The sequence below is a fragment of the Nycticebus coucang genome, chromosome 12, assembly GCF_027406575.1.
Source record: "Nycticebus coucang isolate mNycCou1 chromosome 12, mNycCou1.pri, whole genome shotgun sequence".
Classification (NCBI taxonomy): Eukaryota; Metazoa; Chordata; class Mammalia; order Primates; family Lorisidae; genus Nycticebus; species Nycticebus coucang.
In genome coordinates this window covers 73964116-73984520 of record NC_069791.1, presented here as the reverse complement: position 1 = coordinate 73984520, position 20405 = coordinate 73964116, and the positions used below count along the sequence as shown (strand labels likewise).

Here is a 20405-nt window from a genome sequence, read left to right as displayed (position 1 = left end):
GAATCAACATGAAAGATCTCAAAAACAGAATGTTAAGTGACAAAGGAAAGTTACAGAGTGATAGCTATAGTATGACAGCATTTACATAAAAATTTTTTTCAAGCCCATTAAGAAATATTGTATGTGGTTCTCGACACCTAATATATGTAGTAAGAATATAAAAATAAGACCTAAAAGGTCTCCTATCCATTCATGGTGGTAGCAGAGACCTTGGGGCAGCAGATGGACAAGTGAAGAAGTTAAAAGAAACTCTCTTTCTGGGGCAGCGCCTGTGGCTAAAAGGAGTAGGGCGCCAGCCCCATATGCTAGAGGTGGTGGGTTCAAACCCAGCCCTGGCCAAAAACTGCAAAAAAAAAAAAAAGAAACTCTCTTTCTTTTCCGCTTTGAACTTTCTGAAGCAGTAGTGACACCAAGCTAACCTTTGTTGATTCTGGGTAGTGGATACCTAAAGGTTGAAATAAGCCAGTCAAGCCAAAAGTTGAAGGAAGAATCATCCAGGTCAGAAAAGCTCAGTGCGAGGGCCCTGAGGTAGCCACGGCATGCTCCAGGCCAGTGTGGCAGAGCCAGGAAGAGAGAGGTTAGAAGTGAGATGGTAAGGAATTTGGACTTTAAATTTTAAGCAAAGGAGTAAACCCATCAGATGTATACTGTGAAAATACCACGGTGGTTGGGCATGTTTGGTTAATCATTGAGAATGAGTGATGACACAAATACACAGGGGTTATGCTAGCCTCTTCTATTTTGTGTGTTTGAAAATTTCTATAAAACACTTAAAAATAAGAATCCATGCTATCTCTGGCTACTGTCTGGACAATAAACCGGGAGTGGGGACAAAGAAGGCACTCCAAGGAGGAGGCTGCTGCAGGGATGTGGACCAGGACGGTGGAGGGAGGCTGGATGGGATCAGAGGCAGAGGTGGAGGGGTGAGAAGGTGTTTGAGTCCACAGGATTTGCTGATGGACAGAATGCAGGACCAGAGAAAAATGGCTTGGGTTGAGTGTAAGGTGGTTCAGAGGTATTCACTGAGGCAGGGGGATTTGGGAGAAGAGAAGATAATCAGCTGGGTTTGGGTTCATTGTCAGCAAGAGGCCTGTGGCCTCCAAGGAGAAGATGCCAGTTGCTTAGGTGAGTAGACAAGTCCATAGTTCAGGGGAGAGTCAGCATTAAGAGTCACCAATTTGAGAGTCACCAGATAATATTTATAATCACGGGACTAAATGAGATCACCCAGAAAGTGGATGTAGATAGAGGAGTCCCAGGCCTGAGCCCTGGGGCTCTCCTAAGTTTGGAGGTGGGGAGAAGGGAGGAGGGGATAGCCAAAGCAGTAGGGCAGGAAGAAGGGAACTTCTGTTTCTCCCCCAACAGCCCCATAGCCCACCAGCACCACGGCAGCCCCTTCCCAGCAGCCCTGACTCTTGCCTAAATAACAGCAACAGCCTCAGAACTTGCAGTTCACCAGGTCCACTCTCCACCTGCCTCTGGGGCCGTCTTTGCAAAATGTTAAATCTGATGCCACAACTCCCCATAGCTCATGCAGGGTTAGAAAAGCAAGTCCACAGCCTGGGGACCATGCACCCCAAGGCCTGGGTCCCGCACACGTCAGCAGCTACACCTGCCACACTAGGCATCCATGCATGTGGATGCACATGGAAGCACACACATTAGCACACACGTCTGCACTCCCAAAGACCTGGCCTGATAGCCTGCACCAGAGGCCATGAGGCCATTCCCTTCACCCTCCTTCCTAGAGACAACACTGGCACCCACACTTGACCCTGAAAGTACCAGAAGGCACCTTCCCAGCCGCCCCACCCCCTACCCCAGGGAGCTTCTGGGAATCTCCTTCCTCCCAGAGAGAGTCAAGGAAAAGCATCCTCTTTCCTAGCTGGCCCTGGGCTTTACATGCGAGGGCTCTGCCACTATATGTGACCAGAAGGAGCCAACGCCACGCAAAGGTATAGCATAGCTCATGAGAGGATGGTGCCTGGAGCCTCTAGAGCTCAGTAGGGCTCTGCGCCAGCCTTCATGCTGCTGATCAAGGCCTCCTTGCTATAAGAGGAGAGAGCAAACCCCTACTAATGCAGCCACTTGGGGTGGGTTTTCTGACACCTGCATTCAGAATCATCCCCACTGATTCCCACAGCCTCACATTTCTGGCCCTGAAAGTCTTGTCTTCCCCCCAAAACTTACCCTTTGGCATCTGTCTCCCTGTCTTGCTCAAGCTGCTTTCAAGCTAACATACCTTCACCTTTTCCACTCACTCTGGCCATAGGATGGCTCCTGACTCACCTTCAAGGCCACCTGCTATCCTTGGCCTTCAGTTTGTAAATCTGGGAGGTCAGGTGATAGTTTTAAAACATGAATGATACTTTAAATATTTCCCTACTCCCAAACTATTTTCTGTTACCCAGCCCTTCCATACCCATTTGGCAGCAGCTGGACAGGGGTATCCATTACCCTGGAGAGGGTATTTTTCAGCAAAAGGCAGAAAAGACTTTTAGATTCCAAAAATTTAAGACTTGAGAGGACTGAAGGATTAGAGGGAACAAAACAAAACTTGGTGAGTCAGAGAAAGTTCTTGTGGCTAGAACAGTTCCTGTGCCAAGGAGAAGGAATGGAGCAGCTGTGTGGACAGAAGTCGGTGGACCCTGGGACGTGTGCCCAGGGAACAGAGCAGCATCAGAAGATCACCAGGCTCTACCAGTGCACCCCAGAACAAGCCACATCCCCCACCAGTGCACCCCGGAATAAGCCATGTCCTCCACCATGGCCCAAGAGCTACCCCGGTAGGAGCTGTGTGGGTGGCCACAACCTGTGCAGCCTCCAGTCAGTGACCAGCACCTCCAAGGCATTGAGGGGCTATGTGAGCCCCCCAAGGGCCTCTCCTGGAGCACCCCAAGCCACACTCTGATGGTCTAGCAGGACTGCCTTTATTTGAGGCCATTCCCCTCCCTTGAAGGGTCTCTCCCCAAGATACCAATCAGCATCCCTGCCACCACCAGACAAAGGGATGGTCCTGGCATAGGTGGCCTAAGATGAAAAGCCTGCACATACACACTGAGGAAAAGGTGTCCCCAACTAACATGGTGTAGGTCTGTTTCTGGCTCATTTCTGTGACTCCAGCGCCCCCACAGGGCCTGGGCCTGGCCAATAGTACGTGTGCTATTGACCTAAATGTTGATTGACCTAAACAGGGTATCAGGGCCCACCATCCTCCTTCCTCAGCAACCCCCTTCTCATGACTGTTACTAGCCAGGGATGGCCCCATGCTCCAGGCTGGCCAACAGGATGAAGCAGAAGTCGCAGGCTACACCAAGGCTTCCAACAAAGCTTCTTTTAAAGGAATAGACTCCAATGGCCCTGCCCTTTGCCTTTTCCCCTTCCTCCTGACCAGAGGTGGCCCAACCATGTGGTGACAATAAAGTTAAGTACCTACCTGAAAATGGTGTCAAAGACGGAGGATGACAAAAACCTGAGTCCCTGATAGCATAACTAGGCCCCTGGACCACACTGCCTAGTCTCAACTTCTTATACCAGACCTCTGAACCCACTCTGTATAAGCTGCTGCTCTTTAGGGTTCTGTTACTTGCAGCTGAACACAACGGGGCTCACAGCATACTTACTGTACATCTCTGGACCAGGACAGATTTGGGTTTGGATCTTGGTTGATAACATCTGAAATCTGGGTTTCTCCACTACCTCCAATCCCCCAAAACTGCTCTTGTCAAGGTCACTGTGCTAATTAAGGTAAATGATGATAGCAATTGTATTAGACAAATCCCATTGCGTTAGAGGCTTAACACAATGCAAGTTTATTTCTTGTTCATGTTACAGTCCAGTGCAGGTTGGTGGGGAGGGCTCTGCCACACACAATCATTTAGGATCTCAGGAGCCTCCATCTCATAGCCCCACCCTGCTGGGTGACACCCTCTTTTATGGACAAGGTCCGGAAATGGAGCCTTCCACTTCTAACCACATGCTATTGGCCAGGAGTTTGCTACACCTACATGCAAGGAAGGCCTCCATGTCCCCATACCCAATGCTTACTTTTCTTGAGAGATAGAGAGAGGGTCTTGCTATGCTACCCAGTCTGGTCTCAAACTCCTGGCCTCAAGTGATTCTCCTACCTCAGCCTCCCAAAGTACTGAGATTATAGGCATAAGCCACCATGCCTGGCCCCACAACTCACTTCCTAATCCTCATTTTACACCACCTCTCGGCAGCACTGGACAATCCTGGCTGTCCCCCATCTTCGTGACACACTGTTCTTGGCATCTTCCCTAAGCTTCCCTGGGTTTTCTCCAACACTCCTAACCACTCCTTTTCCTACTTGCCTTGAGGTATGGGGGATCCTCAAGCTGGATCCTGAGTTCTCTCCTTATCCCCCTTCTGCATAATTTCACCTTTACCAGATGCCTCAACCACCACCATTATGCTTATGACCCTTGATCGGTCTCCAGCCTGACCTCTCATGTGAGCTCAAGACTGTGGCATCACACAGTCTCCTGGGCATCTTCATCTAGACACATCAGACACCTCAAATTCAACATCCAAAAACTGTTAGCATCCACTTCACCCCAAAGCTGCTGCTCCTCTGCTCCCCCGGCCCCCCGTGAGTGACACCACTGTCAACCCGAGGTCTCAAGCAGAAAGCTGGGCACCGTTCCTGATATTTTGCTTCCCCATCCCACAGGCTCTGTCCATCATCAAAGCCATGCTGCTTCTATCTCCTAAATGACTATGAAATTCATCATCTCTCTTTCCAGCCATGTCCTCTATCCAACCAGATACAGCTACCACCATTGACAGCTTAGACTGTTTAGCAGCCTCCCAAATTCTGCCTGTCCTAACCTTGATCCTTACACCAGTCCTCTAGATCAGTGCTTTTGAAACTTCAGCTGCATAAAAATGCTGGGGCACTTGTTAAAACAGAAATTCTGAGTCTCATTCCCAGCAATTCTGAGTCTCACTCCCAGCAATCGGACTCTGATTCAGAAGGTTTAAGGCAGGGTAAGAATTTTTGTATTTCTGAGAAGAGCCCTGCAGGATTCTCCTCGAGGAACCCCAGCTTATCTTGAGGCTGATGCTGCAAGTCTGCGGATCATACCTTGAGTGGTAAGACTCCCTGCGCTGCCCAATAAGGTAGTGACTGGCAACATATGGCTATTTAAATTATTAAAACAAAATTAAAAAAATATTTTTTTGAGACAGTCTCAAGCTTGTGCCCTGGGTAGAGTGCTGTGGCATCACTGCTCACAGCAACTTCTAACTCCTGGGCTTAAGCGATTCTCTGGCCTCCGCCTCCCAAGTAGCTGGGACCACAGGCACCCGCCACAACGCCCGGCTGTTTTTTGGTTGTAGTTGTCATTGTTGTTTGGCGGGCCGGGGCTGGATTCGAACCAGCCAGCTCCGGTGTATGTGGTTGGTACCTTAGCCGTTTGAGCAACAGGCGCTGAGACAAAACAAAATAAATTTTAAAATTCAGTTCCTCAGTCACACTAGCCACATTTCAAGGGCTCAAAGGCCACGTGTGGCTAGTGGCTACCCTGTGGAACAGCGCGGATTATAGAACATTTTCATCATCACAGAGCATTCTACCGACAGCATTGCCCTAGACCTGAGTGAGAGGTCTAAAAATGAAAAGAATTCAGAGGCTTTCCACTACCTACAAGCTCGTGCTTTTAGGAAATATGAAGGACGTCGGGAGCCAAGGGGGCAGTTGGGAGAAGGCGGTAGAGATGTTCGTTCCTTACGGTGGAGGGGGCGTCCAGAGCCAGACCTCCCAAACCCGGATCCCACCAAGACTTCTGGGCTTTCCCCTGGCTGGAGAAGTGTCAAAAGCCTTGCGCTCATTGGTTGGTTTAGGGGGGGCGAGAAGTAAAGCTTTCCATTGATTGGATATTTTCTCTTAACAGAAAGCCAAGCGTCGAGGGTGGGGCGTGGCCAGGCCGCACAGGCCCCGCCCCTAGTTCCGGTGCACTCTCCCCTGGCAGTTCTGACCCGCGGTGAGTTCTGACCCCCGACCTCCTTCCAGACTCCCCGCCTAGCATTCTTCCCCGGGCAGGGAATGGAGGTGGCGGGGGCAGGTCCTCCCTCCTGCCGCGGGGCACAGCCCTCCCCCATCACTACCCTAACCCCAGCCCTGCAGTCCCCGGGCAGACTGTGGATGTTCAGACCCGCCCTCTCTGCGCACAGTGTCCCCGCCTGTAAAATGGGATTTTCCTGGTGGCCTGACAGCCTCTTCTGCAGTTCTTGTCGGGGGTGGGAGATTGAGGTGGGCCCTGGGACCGTGTTCCCACAGGAAGATGGCTCAGGAGGAGGGTGGGAGCCTGGCCGAGGTGCGGGCGCGGGTCGGGGCCTCACATGGCATCACCAACCTGGCTCACAAGCTCCACTTCTATGATCGCTGGGCTCCGGACTACGACCAGGTAAACCCGTCGGGATCCTCACCTACACTTGCCCAGTCTCGATTTTTCTGCCTGTAAAGTGGAAATGGTTAGCCTCACTTCCCTGGCTATGAGAATGAAATGAGACCTGGTTCGAACCCTACAGCCCTGTCTGTTCCCTACCAGCCCCACAGCTCTGGATTGACAGCCCCTATCAGGCCCAAGACTTCCCTAGGGGGCTGCCTGGAAGAGGTGCCATTGAGGGGTCATTGTGGACTAAAAAGACACAGCTGCCAGTGGAGATGGTCCCTGGAGGCTGCGGGCTAGTTCTGCAGTCCTGGCCCCTTGGCAGTGAGAAGCACCTCATACCTGGATCTCCCTCTCACTGTAGGCACAGCCCAAGCCCCCAACACACACACACACACACACACACAGCTCAGCCTAGCAGACTCCTGGACCACCACAGATGGGAGGGCCCCCAAACACTAGAACACCATGTGGTGTTTGGCTCAGCAATTTGTCCCTAGGATGTGGCCACCCTGCAGTACCAAGCCCCTCGCCTGGCAGTGGACTGTCTCACCCAAGCCCTTCCAGGACTACCCCATGATGCCCTGATTCTAGATGTGGCCTGTGGCACTGGCCTGGTGGCTGCTGAGGTAAGAACCCCCCACATCCCCTGCCCTCCCCTCAGCCCTTCACTTGCCCAAATCTCCTATCACCCACAACTCTGCCATCCCCCTCTGACTCACTATACTGAATGCAAGTGCTATGTTCGCTACAGGCCCCATTGTTTTACCATGGTACAGGGACTCAGCTGGAAAGTGGCATGATGTGAACCATAACTGAGTCCCCACCCTTCCCCAGCTGCAGGCTCGGGGTTTCTCCCAGCTGCATGGAGTAGATGGGAGCCCAGGGATGCTGGAACAGGCCCGAGCCCGCAGCCTCTACCAGCACCTCAGCCTCTGCACCCTGGGCCAGGAGCTTCTGCCCAGCCCTGAAGGTACATCCTTCCACCCTAGCACACTAAGGCCCACCTTGGTACAACCCCTTCTCTTGCTGAGTCCTCCACTTCATGATCCAGCTGCAGCCCAGGACCGGGCCATGCCTACCATATCCTCCGTGGGATCTGGGTCTTGCAGACACAGGTGGCAGGACTTGTCCCTATCTAAACTTACCTATAGGACACTGTCCTCTAGGATGGTCTGAGGCCACACCATAGACAAAGCACCACACCACTTTCCCATATTGCCCCACAGGGACCTTCGATGCAGTGCTGATGGTAGGTGCCCTCAGTGATGGCCAGGTGCCCTGCACCGCAATCCCGGAGCTTCTGCGAGTCACTAAGCCAGGTGAGGAGCAGCCCAGCCAGCCGCCCCACATGCACCTTCCCTTCTCCACGCCACAGATACAGGTCTCAGAACGCGTCAGGCCAGGTAAGTGGCAGGATCCTGCCCAGGGTTACATACAGCCCCACCTAGCATCCCAGCCACCACCTGCCAGTCCAAGGCCACATCTCAGCTGCCAGTGTCCACAGACCCAGGCACACAGGCAAGACAGGCAGGTCACCTTGTCTGTGGGCATATGGGAGCCACTCCACTCTCCTTTCCAGCCTGTTTCCTGGCCTGGGAGCAGGAAGGCATAATCCTGTGATCCTGTCCCCTAGGATTACAGCGAAAATTGGGTGAGATCATATCTCAGCAGGGCCCCCAAACTACGGCCAGCGGGCCACATGAGGCAGTGTGGTTGTATTTGTTCCCGTTTTGTTTTTTTACTTCAAAATAAGATATATGCAGTGTGCATAGGAATTTGTTCATAGTTTTTTTGTTTTTTTTTTAACTATAGTCTGGCCCTCCAATGATCTGAGGGACAGTGAACTGGCCCCCTGTTTAAAAAGTTTGAGGACCCAGGGCGGCGCCTGTGGCGCAGTGAGCAGGGCACCGGCCCCATATGCCGAGGGTGGCGGGTTCAAACCCAGCCCCGGCCAAACTGCAACAAAAAAATAGCCGGGCGTTGTGGCGGGCACCTGTAGTCCCAGCTACTCGGGAGGCTGAGGCAGGAGAATCGCCTAAGCCCAGGAGTTAGAGGTTGCTGTGAGCCGTGTGACACCACGGCACTCTACGGAGGGCCATAAAGTGAGACTCTGTCTCTACAAAAAAAAAAAAAGTTTGAGGACCCCTGCTCTAAGGCCTTGTAGTAAGGGCTTTGCTCAGTCCCCTCTTCTGCCAGCTTCTTCACTAATTCACAGACTCCATTAGGTGAGTCTTTTTCTCTTTTCTGGTCTCAGTTTCCTCATCAGGGAAGTAGGTCCCTCAGGTGAGATGATAGTTGTGAGCACTTTCTGTGAACTCTGCACCTGGGGATGGGGTGCAGGCCCTTGTGTTTGTTGTGCCCTTACTATGTGTTTGCTCTGGGTTTGCCTCTGCTCTGGCTGAAGGCACAGACCCTGTCCTCTGGGGCTCAATCACCAATCCACTGGGCCCAGGAAGGGGCCAGAGAGCAAAGGGCCAGGCCAGAGGTGGCCACACAAGGGCTGTAAGTGCTCAGTACTCTGAGCACTCAGAGAAGAGAGGCATTGCTGGGACCTGGAATGAGAAGTCACATGACATGGCCTAAGTGAAGTCACAGGGACGAAAAGAGAAAGACCAAGTATGAAGACTGGGAGGCGCTGACTGGCTCAGGGAAGGATCAGGAAATCAGAGAAGTGAAAATGCTTTCTCTCCCTTCCCCCTTCATGTACCCTACCCCACACCCCACCCTTTCCCAGGCCCAGCAGGGCTATGGCTAAGCCTGGACAGGCCTGGACAGGCTTCAGCCTCAAGGAGCCCTGGAGGCTAGCAGATACAGTTATGTCAGTGGGGTCAGCTAGAGAGGTAGAAGTTGGGCCCAGGAAGCCCAGAAATTCCTACTGCCTGAACCAGCAAAGGCCGGACTTTCCAACCCAACCTGTACTTTCCAGACTCCTTAGCTGGCCAAGCCCTGCCTGCCCACAGGTGATGGGCTCCCCTGCTCCAGAGCCTTTCCTTTCACCATGCCCCTCTGCTAGCAGCACCCGGCTTCTCCTTACCCCTTCCTCCAGGAAGGCTTCCCAGACCAGTCATTTTCTCCTAAGTGCATCTGAGGCCACACTGGGCACACTTATAGGCTGAATTTATAAAATGCCCAGCATAGCCACTAAGCTCTGGCTGAATAGATGAATAGCTTTGTCCCCTTGGGTCCTGGACCTGTAGGGTGACCCAGAACAGTCATTCCCTTCATTCCTTCTGGGAAACTGAGGCTCAAAGAGGTAAAGGGAATTGCCCAAGGTTCACAGCCCATGTGCTTCCCTCCTGTGAGTCCAAACATAGCCATACTCTCCAGCAGAGGACTGGGTGAGTGGCGAGGAGGGAGTCCCCTCAGTCCAGGAAAGGAATTCCCAGTGTAAAGGATGCTAGGATCCTAAAGGGTGCATAGATGGCCCCAAGCTGAGGAAGAAAAGGGGACAGTGGGCACCAAAGCCATGGAAGTGGAAAAAGGCTAGCTTGGGGACAAAGCAACAAGAGTTTTTGGCCTTGAAGACATAAGCAGGAAGGGACAGCCCTGCCTGGCAGGGCCAGGCCTAGGACTGGCTCCTGTGCCTCCCCACCTCACCTGTCCTTCTCTCCCCAGGTGGGCTGGTGTGTCTGACCACCAGGACCAACCCTTCCAACCTGCTATACAAGGAGGCACTGGAGGCCACCTTGGACAGGCTGGAGCAGGCCAGGGTGTGGCAACGCTTGGTGGCCTGGCCTGTGGACCGCTGGGAGCTGGCCACCTCTGAACTCGAGGTGGGGCCCAACACCTTGGCAGAGGGCTTCATTTCCGGCATCGTCTACCTGTACCGAAAGCAGTAGGTGACCCGAGTTGAGGGGGTGAGATCTAATCAGCAGCCCCCAGTTGGCCTCTGACCCTCTGTGTGACTTTAGCCAGGCTTACCTGCTGGGCCTCTGCAACTTCAGCTGTAATATGGGGCCACCATGCCAACCCTGTCCTTCAGGAGTGCTCTGCCTATTAAATGAGCTCTCAGAAGTGACAGAAGGTCTCTTGGCTGTCAGTTCTCTCACCCCAGGAAAGAGCAGTATCTGTCTAAATGGGTTCAACAAGTGACAGAGACGGCCCCAGGGTGCTGAGACCTCTCACCTCCAACTGACAGACAAGGAAACTGAGGCTGGGCAACCCAGAATGTGCACATGGTGCACAGCTGTGGCAAAGCAAGGTCCAAAACCAAGTGGTGGCTGAGCTCCATGCCCTGTGCTGGACAACCCGTAGACTTGAAGCTAGAGGTCCCAAGATATAGGCTTAGTCCTGGGCCTCACAATTTCACACACCCAGGACTCAATTTCCTCATCGAGAAAGGAGTCAGAATGCCAAGCTCCGGGTGTGGCATGAAGGCTGCTGTCAGCTGAGAAAGGTAAAAGGGCTTTGGTGACTGTCAGAATCTTGGGGACGTAAACAGGGCCAATGATTCCTCCATCCAGGAGCGTGGGAAGGCTTTAATGGGGGAGGAGGCTGAGAGCTGGACCTTCAGGACAAGCAGGATCCAGAGGGGTGGAGAAAGGGAAAAGGACATTCCAGGCTGCAAGCAGGGATAACCTTAGCAAAGGCCAGGAAGTGGGACCTGTAGGGTGACCCAGCCAAGATGCACAGACCAGCATTATTGCCCATACAAGGGTGAGGGAGGAGAGGGCAGGTGCCCCATCCCCAGAGCTGGGTGCTCCCATATGTCCTCCCTCTCAGAGTCCCCAGCCCTTCACCCGGGTCCTGGGCATATTCTATCTCCCGTGTACAGGGTTTACCCTGCATAAATGAAGGGCTTAGACAAAGTGATTCCAAAGGTTGGGGCCACTTCTAATTTTTCACAATTTCCTTAAACCAGTTCTTCAAGTGCTCATGTCAAAGCCACAACATGGTGGTCCTGCCCCTTACCAACCAGGCTTCTAGCCCTGCCCCACCCACTCCACAGCTGAAATCAGAGACAATACCAGTCTTCCTGTGCACTGGTCCTATTTATTGTAGAAAATAATAATAATTACAGTGATTAATAGATTTTAAATTACAAAACAGAAACCACATAGAAGGCAGGGGAAAACCCTGGGATTTCCTGGGGTAAGACTACTCTCTTCTCCCTCCCGCCCTCCCCAAGCTGGCCAGTGTCCTTGGCAGGGCAGAAGATTCAGACGGGACAGTTTCAAGGGTCCAGGGTCCTCCTAGTAGGTGGGTGGGTCCTGAGGCTGCAGATCAGGAGCTGAAAGGGGTGGGGGTGCCTGGGTTGCTTCTCTGACTCCCTCGCCCACCACCCCCAAACCAGTTTGGACCACCTTCATTCCTCCCCTTCAAAACCTGTCCATCCACTCTGCACTCCATCAAAGGTGGGTGGGTGAGGCCCCAGCCATACTCATGGCCACAATTGCCACGGGCAATGCACAGCCTGGGCAGCAGCACTCACTGTCCCACCCAGTCACACAGGAGTGCCTGGGAACAGGACAAACAGCAGCAGCAGAGGAGCTAGAGTCTCAGAAGATGCATGCAGAGGGGGTGGAGAAGGTCAAATTGGGATGGTAACAAAGACTGGCATGGGCAGAGAGCCTACGGTCAGGGTCAAGCTGTCCTGGCCAGCAGAAGCCAGCTCCCCCATCACCACCTCTCCCCTGTACCCACAGCCATTCAGAGGAGGGTGGCAGCATCCATTCTTGCTTGTGGGAGGAGGCCTTGGGAAGGTGTCCTAGTTGGGCCAGAAGGAGCTGAGGACTGCTGACAAACAACCTGGCTTAGTCTCTTGTTTGCCCAGTCCCCAACAGCCAGGCTGTCCTGGGGTCACAGGCTGTGCTGAGTTCAGTCCAGGAACAAACAAAGCCAGAATTCCAGAGCTGAGCAAAGGCACCTTACACATAGTTGCTGGCTGCCGCGGACCGGGCAGCAGAATACTTGGCCGAGTAGGGCTTGTCAGTACGAGGTGGGCAGTTGCAGCAGAGCAAGGCCCCTCCGAGCAGCAGCAGGCCTGAGGCGGCCCAGCCGATGTATAGTGACGCACCCATCTCCCGCTTCTGTCCAGAGGCCACCAGTGGGTTGTAGAAGTCACGGATAATGTTGTGGGCCGTCCAAGACACAGGCACCATCACCAGCAAGCCGGCCAGCAGGAATACCACACCCGCCACAATCATGGTCTTGGCCTTAGTGCTTTCGTCCTCCACACAGTTGGTGCACTTGCCCCCCACAACGGACAGCAGCACGCCCAGTGCAGCCACAATAATGCAGATGACAATGAGGGCGCGGGCTGCCTGCAGGTCCTGTGGTAGTGCCAACAGCGAGTCGTACACCTTGCACTGCATCTGGCCGGTACTCTGCACCACACAGTTCATCCACAGGCCCTCCCAGATGGTCTGCGACGTGACGATGTTGCTGCCGATGAAGGCCGTCACGCGCCACATGGGCAGTGCACAGCTCAGCATGGCACCCAGCCAGCCCAGCACGGCCAGCGCAATGCCCATCACCTGCAGCCCCATGGAGGCCATCGCTTGCAGTTGGCTGGTGTTGAGGACCTGTAAGGCTGAGTGGGGCTGGTTCTGGAGCTGTAGGGTTCCAAGCACTGAGGACGGGCGGACTTGAATCGATGTTTGCTGAAGCCTTTCCCTGTTAGGTAGGAGACAAAGCCCAAGCCGGACCTGGAGAGTTAGATGCACAAGCCTGACGAGTGTGACCAGACCAGTTCCTTCCTGCTGAGGTGTTCTCAGACTGCAAGGTTGAGCAGTTATATGACTGTGGCAGAGAGGCGGGGCAAGAAGGAGGGGTTTCAGTCACTGGGGCCTCCCCCTGACCAGTTTCTCTGGATTCCTGAGCTCTGGCCAACAAAGGCACTTATAAGCCCCAGCCCTGGGCCCCTGAGTCACTATCTAGTCTCAGAAGAAACTGTCCTCTCCCCTTTCCCCCAGGCCGCCACTGAGGTCAGCTGGAGACAGACACTGAGTCATGGCCCAGGGGCACCTAGGTGTTGGGAGGGAGCAGCCAGGCCCAGCCAGGTTCCTGGCCTGAAGACCAGGGACCCCACACCCAGGGCTCCCTCATTCTAGGCTCTGGTGGGAGGCCAGAGTGGGGACCCTCGGGGAGAACATCTGAGGAAGAATTCCTGGCAGTGCCCCAGAGAAACCCTGCCTTGGCTACTGTTGCCCCTTTCCTTATCACTTTCATCACTAGCATTATCACTACTGTTATTACTGCTATCATGCATACACAGGGCCTCACCAGCAATCTTCTTGACACTGGCCAAATGAATCAAATGAGGGGCTGGGGGCTGGGACTCCTGGGTCCACCACCAGCTCTTCCCCATCTCTCACCTGGCTTCCCTACCAGGTCAGAGGAGGGGGACTTGGAGATGAAGCACTCTCAGGCAGAGAGAGACAGAAGCCTGTCGCCTATCCACAGGTGTTTAGGCCAACACTACTATCCCCACCCAGGCTGAGCCTGCTTGGCCAGAAGTGGGTGGGGAAGCTCACCAGGAGCAAGCTGTGGACATCATCAGGCCAGGAAATGGGTGTTTACTCTGTGAAGACACACAGAGCCCTCCGATAAAGCCAGGATGGGTACAAAGTCCCATGAGACTTCAAAGGAAAGGAAGAAATTCAGGCCAGGGTGGGAGTGGAGTAGCTGGGGCAACTGGGCAGTGAGGTGAGGGGGGTGCTGCATTCTTGGATTATGCTACAGAAAGCAACAAATTGACATGTAAGTCACCATGAATGGGTCCCCCAGGGAGTTGTGCAAGGCAATTTAGAGCCTTGTAAGGAAAGTCTCCTTGAGGTAAGATGGAGAAATGCAGCTTGGCCTGTGAACAGGTCCCCTGGGGAGTTGAGCAAGACGAGGGGACTAGGTGAAGGAGGACGCTGGTGGAGAGGGAGCAGCAAGGTGCCCGAGTGCCACCGTGGGGAAACTGGGAGTAATCCAGTTCAATCAGAGACTGGGGTGGTGGGGGAGGCGCCAGAGTCAAAGGGTCAGAAATTTCTGCCTGGAATGTCGCCAGACCCTGGGGGGAGTGGAGGTAGGGCAGAGGGTCCAGGATCAGGAAGGTTCAGGGCAGGGGCTGAGAGGACCTAGAGGAAGGGGTCATCATGGTGAGCCAGAGTGTTGAGGGCGCATCACAGTGGGATGGAGGGACCCTCTTGCCCTCTTCCCGGTCATGTTGTGTCTCTCTCCTCACGACACTGGAGAGCTCTACCCAGGGGCCAGGGCTCTAAAGCATCCCTGAGCTCTGCCATCATCCAGCACCTGAGGTGGCTGTGTCTCCCGTTTGGGCCCAGACAGTCATAGTCCTTGAACTCCTAAGGGCAGGACAAAAGTGTGCCAGGATCCAGGACTGGAACCATCTGTGAATGCTGGGTACATAGGAAGAGTTTGAGATGGGTCTGTTGGCAGGACAATCTAGCACACTCCACCCATGATAGAGATGGGCAAATTGAGGCCTGTTATTGTCATTACCTCTATGCACATCTGTCTCCCCTACTGGGCTGGGAGTTCCTGGGGGATAGGAGTAATGCCTCGTTCAACCTCAGTGCCCAGCACAGGGCTTGGTACGTCACAGGTGTTTAAGAAATGTTTGATGATGGAAGGAAGGAGGCATTCTCCGGTTTCCAGCCACCCTCCCACACTTTCACACATCCCCCATAGCCATTCCCAACAGCACAAACTAGGAGGTTTCTGCTTGGACCACACCTCCCTGGAACTTTCCTTACAAGGCTCTGAGGAATTGCACACAAAGAACCACCTTTGGTGATTGACAATAAGTGCTTTCCTGCCAGTGACCTCATCACAGCCTCCTATCAATAAGCAGGTCAAGGAATCTTATTGCCTTGGCTCAAATGAGTAAACTGAAGTACCGAAAGGGCCAGGGTTTGCCCAGGATGAGTGGGCCCTCCAAAATGGGAGCTTCCGTACCTGCCATCCCAGCCAGGCAGACCTTTAGCTTTCTGTGGAGAGATGTGAGTTGGCCAGATGGCCAGATCTCCCTCCCAACACTTCCTCCCCTTGCTTTCCTGGGACACAGCCAGCTGGCATTTAGGGAAATAGGCGTGGGGGAGGAGAAGCACCAAGCCCTAGAACATTCCACCTGTGGCCCAACAGAAGTGACTAAGAAGCTATTCTTTCTTGTGGGGCGCCCACAAGAAACACAAGAGCAGAAAGGCTGGGGGAGAAGAGGGGGGGAGCGAAGGGGGAGGGGTCCCCAGGCACAGGCCAGGAGGTCAGCAGGGAGCTCGGTTGGGGTGGGACCAAGGTGTGAAGGAAGGACAGGAGGGGTGTCCCTGGGGAGCAGTGAGCAGCTGAACATGAACACATGAGAGGAGCTGGAGAGATATTTGTTGATCTTGAGTTTTGCCAAGGGACAGTTGGCTTGGTCCCACCTACCTGCTGCAGGAAAAACACCAGCAAAGCTGAGACACTTTTCTCCACTCCACTCTGGCTCCCTGAGCCCTAAGGTGGAGGAAGACAAGGAAATTCAGCTCCAGGCCTGTGTCTGGCCCTCTCCCAAAATCTAAAACAATCTTTTTTTTTTTTTTTTTTTTGAGACTGAGTCTCAAGCTGTCACCCTGGGTAGAGTGTCATGGTATCACAGCAACCTCAAACTCCTGGGCTTAAGCTATTCTCATGCCTCAGCCTCCCAAGTAGCTAGAACTACAGGCGTCCGCCACAACGCCCGGCTATTTTTTGGTTGTAGTTGTCATGGTTGTTTGCCAGGCCCGGGCTAGATTCAAACCCTCCAGCCCTACCCACTGAGCTATGGGCACTAAGCCTAAAACAATCTTTTACTAGAAAACCTTATAATGTGTCTTCTATTATCACCTTTGTTTTGGGATCAGGGAGTGCAGGGTTGGTGCTTATTTTATTTTTCTTCTTCACCACACATACTGTATAATTTCATACTAGTAGAATTGTCTCATGTATACTGATTTTTATCAAGCATGGTTCCCTCCCCCATCAGATCAGCTCACTCATCCCTGCTCACCCCATAAACCAACCATCTACTTCCAGCCTATGACCATATCTGAGCCTCGCTTCCTCTTTTTTAAAATGCAGACATGTATACTCTTTCCCCTTTCAAAAACAGGTGTAAAGGGAAATAGGATATGAAAATGCTTCATGAGCTGCAAAGTTTAGGACCAAAGCTAGGAAGTTTGGTATCCATAAACCATATTTTAAAAAATTTTTCAGGGGCGGTGCCTGTGGCTCAAGGAGTAGGGCGCCGGTCCCATATGCAGGAGGTGGCAGGTTCGAAAAACCAAAAAAAAAAAAAAAAAGAAAATTAAAAAATTTTTCAGATTGGGCGGCGCCTGTGGCTCAGTTGGTAAGGCGCTGGCCCCATATGCCGAGGGTTGCAGGTTCAAGCCCAGCCCCGGCCAAACTGCAACAAAAAAATAGCCGGGCGTTGTGGCGGGCGCCTGTAGTCCCAGTTGCTCGGGAGGCTGAGGCAAGAGAATCGCTTAAGCTCAAGAGTTAGAGGTTGCTGTGAGCTGTGTGTCGCCACGGCACTCTACCCGAGGGCGGTTCAGTGAGACTCTGTCTCTACAAAAAAAAAAAAAAAAAAAAATTTTTCAGATTAATATGAGATACAAATAAATATCCACAAACCATCTTACCAGTCACACCCTGGGGAAGCCAATTCCATCTCTGAGCTCCGACTTCCTCCTTTGTAAAATGAATACAGAAGGAGATGAGGATGTGAACATGTTCTGTGAGTCAGAAAGTTTAGTAAGAGAGAAAAGAGAAGAGAGAAAACTTTCCAACATAGATCAGCTGCTGCTAAGCCCTGGTCCTGCTCACACCAGGCAGCAGCTGAGATTTCTCAGGCCTCTGTCTCTAGAGCTCCCAGGGCTCAGCCAAGCTCTTGATCACAACATACACATGCACCTAGTTCCGAGCCCAGCTCCCCTAGAGTTCCTAGCAAAAGGGCAAAAACAAAGTCTCCCTTCTCACCCTGAGCCCCTGCTGCCTTTCGGGCCCAGGCCCTGTACCTTTCTTTATAGGGCCTGTGCCCAACCCCAATGCTCCTCTTTGGCAGCCAAAAGGATCTCAAGGGGACAAGCAGGTCCAGCTTTTAGAAACAGGAAGAGGAAAGCCAGGTAAACCAGTGTCCACTTAAAATTATCTCCCCTACCAAATATTGATCCCCAGCAAATCAAGCAGCTTTTTCAAAAAAAGAGGAAATGGCCTCATTCTGAGCTTAAAATAGTCATCTAGCATGCAAGCTCCAAGTTGGTTCAAAACTTTTTCAGGAACTCACTAAGCACTCAACTGGAGAACACCTCCATCCCCCAGAGAGAAATTAAGATTGTAAGACTAAGTAGCAAACATAAGAAGCCGTGTCACACTAACTGGGTATCCACCTAAAGGAAAATAAGTCATTTTATCCAAAAGACACCTGCACTGGAATGTTTATTACAGTGTAATTCACAATTACAAAGATGTGAAATCAACCCAAGTGCCCATCAATTCAGAGAGGATTAACAAAATGTGGTAAATATATACTACTCAGCCATAAAAAAGGGTGAACGAATGCCTTTTGCAGAAATATGGGTGGAACTATAGACTACTATCTTAATAAGTATCTCAAGAATAGAAAAACAAACACCACATGTACTCCCTAATAAATTGCAACTAACTGAGGGGCCACACAAGTGCACAGAGGGAAGTAAAAGTCACTGGAAATCAAGCAGTGGGGAGGGAGGATGAGGGGAGAGCCAAAAACCTGCCCAACAGGTGCAATGAACGCTATTCAGGTGATGGGCATACTTATAGTCCTGAAATAAGCATTACAAAACCTATCCATGTAACAAAAACATGTATACCCCCTTACTATTTTGAAATAAAAATTTAAAAACCTTTCTTTTTTAAAAAAGAAATCATCTTTGCTCATCTCTGCTTGTCACGTAATCTCACAAAGCCACTAACTCTGTGACAATGACGTGCAGTTCTCTGGAGAGATCTTTGAGGACAAAGCAAGACAGAGTACAAGGCCCTCACCTCCTGTGCCTGGATCATTATATTTTTTAAAAGATAAATGACCAGTCCTTGACTTTTCTTGCACACAAGAAATGTGGGGTTGGAGATTAGGTCTCTGTAATCTATAACCAGAGGTGTCCTTGCACCCAAACTTTGGTGTAATTCTGCTTCAGTGTAACTTCAGAGCAATTCTGGTGTGATTTTGCACATACCACACCCCCACCGTCTGCATGTAAGCAGTGGCCAGAAAATACTGTGCAGTCCATAGTCTTCAGTGAAACATCTAAAGAAAACTAACTTTAATTCTTCAAATATTTGATTTGTTTTTCCCTTTGGTCAACAAGATCCTGTCTCTTTTTGAAGTCCCTGAGCTCAGAAGTGCCAGCCTAGCTCCAGCCTAAGTGGCGAGCCCCTGGTCCTCAGCCTGGTAGTACCATCAGTGCCCCACCCACCCACCCCAAATCCCCCACCCCCGCCACCTGCCCTTGACCAGGGGTAATGACAGGCCTGGCTGCCCAGCCTTGCCAGACCGGCTGAGCAGGTGCTTTCCCAGCCTGGGCCCCACATGGGAGTGGGGGTGGGCAGTGGCCATGTCTGGGGGTGCCTCCAAGGAAGAGAAGAAAGACCACACTCTACCTCTTGGCTGGATTACCAGGGCCCAGCACAAAGGGCACTGGGGAGAGGGTGTAGAGTGAAGAGAGGGAGTTTGAGAAGTGAGTTTAGTTAGACAAGGCTCAGGGGAGAAAGAAGGCTGTGTGAGGGGGAGGCAGCTTACAGAGGATAGCTGTTAAATTACTTTCCCCCAGGTTAGTTAACCCAATTTCAGCTTCCGTCAGTTTCAAAATGTCCTATATTTGGACATGACCTTGACCTCAGGTTCCACCATCCCACCCAGCTACCCAGCTCTCACTGGCCACTGTTCCCCTTCCGAGAGAGGGCCACCCCAGAGAGGTCCACTCTGGGCCTCAGACGTCAGTCCTCCTCTCCCACCCACCTTCATCCCTCCCTCCACTTTCCCCACCCCCACCTGCTCTAACTTCAGAGCAGCCCCTGGCAGTGGAGGGAGAGGACATAAGGGGCATGGAATCCCTGAAGAGCCTCTACGTGGATGGAGGAGTCACCCCTGTCTGGCCCCATCCCTCTCCCTCCTCCACTAGGGCTGCTTCCTCCTGCCTCTTCCTGGGCTTCTCAGTGCTCAGTGTTTGATCACCTGCCTGGGGGTTGGGAACCTCAGCCTCAAGGCCCCAGGTAGGCCCTTCAGATCTCCAAGTGTGGCCCCTCAACCAAATCCAAACTTTATAAATCCCTGTGAAGTTTGGATTCAGTCAAAAGGCCGCATTCAACAACCCTCAAGGCCTCAGGTCCCTGCCCCTGCCAGGAAATCATGTTATCTTCCTATAGTACAATGCAGGGGCACTCATTACTATACTATGTTACAGATGAGAAAGCTAAGGCTCTTGGAAGGTGACATTCCAGGGCCATCAGAATGTTGACAAGACCAGGAGAATGTTGTCACACCCAGCTCGATGTCTGATTCTGGGGCTTATCCTTTGCCCCTGTTCTCTCCTATATCACTTTCATTTTTTTATTCTTTTGTGAAGGATACCACACTTAGCTGGGCCCAGGCCTGGGCATGCAGCTCTGCAGGGAATCAGAAGAATCTATGTGGGTACTCCCAACCCCCCAGCCTGTGAAGGCAGCTCCATGTAAATTTGGGGAAGAGAACAATCAACCCTACCCAGGGCATACGGCAGGCTTCCTGGAGGAGCTGACAGGTAGAGGGGACACAAGAAGAGGACAGAGCTCTCCAAAAAGGGAAGTAGCAGACCCAAAGACGCGGAGCCTGGAGGGGGAAGTGAGCTTGAGGGGTCTGGAGCTGGAAAGGGGGTAGAGCCAGGGCTGGAAAGCAAGGTGGGCAGAAGAGCTTCAAGAGCGCAACCCAGGAGCTCGGGGACTAGGGGCTGGGGAGGTCACTGGGCCAGTGTGGTGGGTTAATGGGGGGGGCTGTCTTGCTCTGGGGAG

General features: G+C 52.4%; 2 protein-coding genes across 3 annotated transcripts; one reads left to right on the top strand and one right to left on the bottom strand.

Moving 5' to 3' along the window:
- Nucleotides 1-5969: 5969 nt before the first annotated feature.
- Nucleotides 5970-10441, top strand: METTL27 (methyltransferase like 27). Of its 2 annotated transcripts, XM_053556067.1 has the most exons (6): nt 5970-6005; nt 6302-6428; nt 6914-7042; nt 7251-7386; nt 7643-7819; nt 10032-10441. In XM_053556067.1, exons 2-6 carry the CDS (start codon nt 6306-6308, stop codon nt 10253-10255), a joined length of 789 nt encoding a protein of 262 aa, XP_053412042.1. In that variant the 5' UTR covers nt 5970-6005; nt 6302-6305; the 3' UTR covers nt 10256-10441. The 2 variants fall into 2 exon arrangements, with proteins under 2 accessions (XP_053412042.1, XP_053412043.1); XM_053556068.1 differs by lacking the exon at nt 5970-6005 and having other exon boundaries at nt 6051-6428; nt 7643-7735.
- A 954-nt stretch (nt 10442-11395) lies between these two features.
- Nucleotides 11396-13143, bottom strand: CLDN4 (claudin 4). Its single transcript, XM_053557644.1, has one exon. It carries the CDS (start codon nt 12911-12913, stop codon nt 12284-12286), a length of 630 nt encoding a protein of 209 aa, XP_053413619.1. The 5' UTR covers nt 12914-13143; the 3' UTR covers nt 11396-12283.
- Between the last annotated feature and the right edge of the window lie 7262 nt (nt 13144-20405).

Excerpts from the sequence above, each read along its gene's own strand:
- METTL27 (XM_053556067.1), top strand. The coding sequence starts at position 6,306 with ATGGCTCAGGAGGAGGGTGGGAGCCTGGCCGAGGTGCGGGCGCGGGTC. Across the intron at positions 6,429-6,913 it reads GGGCTCCGGACTACGACCAG|GATGTGGCCACCCTGCAGTA; the intron begins GTAAACCCGTCG and ends ATTTGTCCCTAG. Across the intron at positions 7,043-7,250 it reads CTGGCCTGGTGGCTGCTGAG|CTGCAGGCTCGGGGTTTCTC; the intron begins GTAAGAACCCCC and ends ACCCTTCCCCAG.
- CLDN4 (XM_053557644.1), bottom strand. The coding sequence starts at position 12,913 with ATGGCCTCCATGGGGCTGCAGGTGATGGGCATTGCGCTGGCCGTGCTG.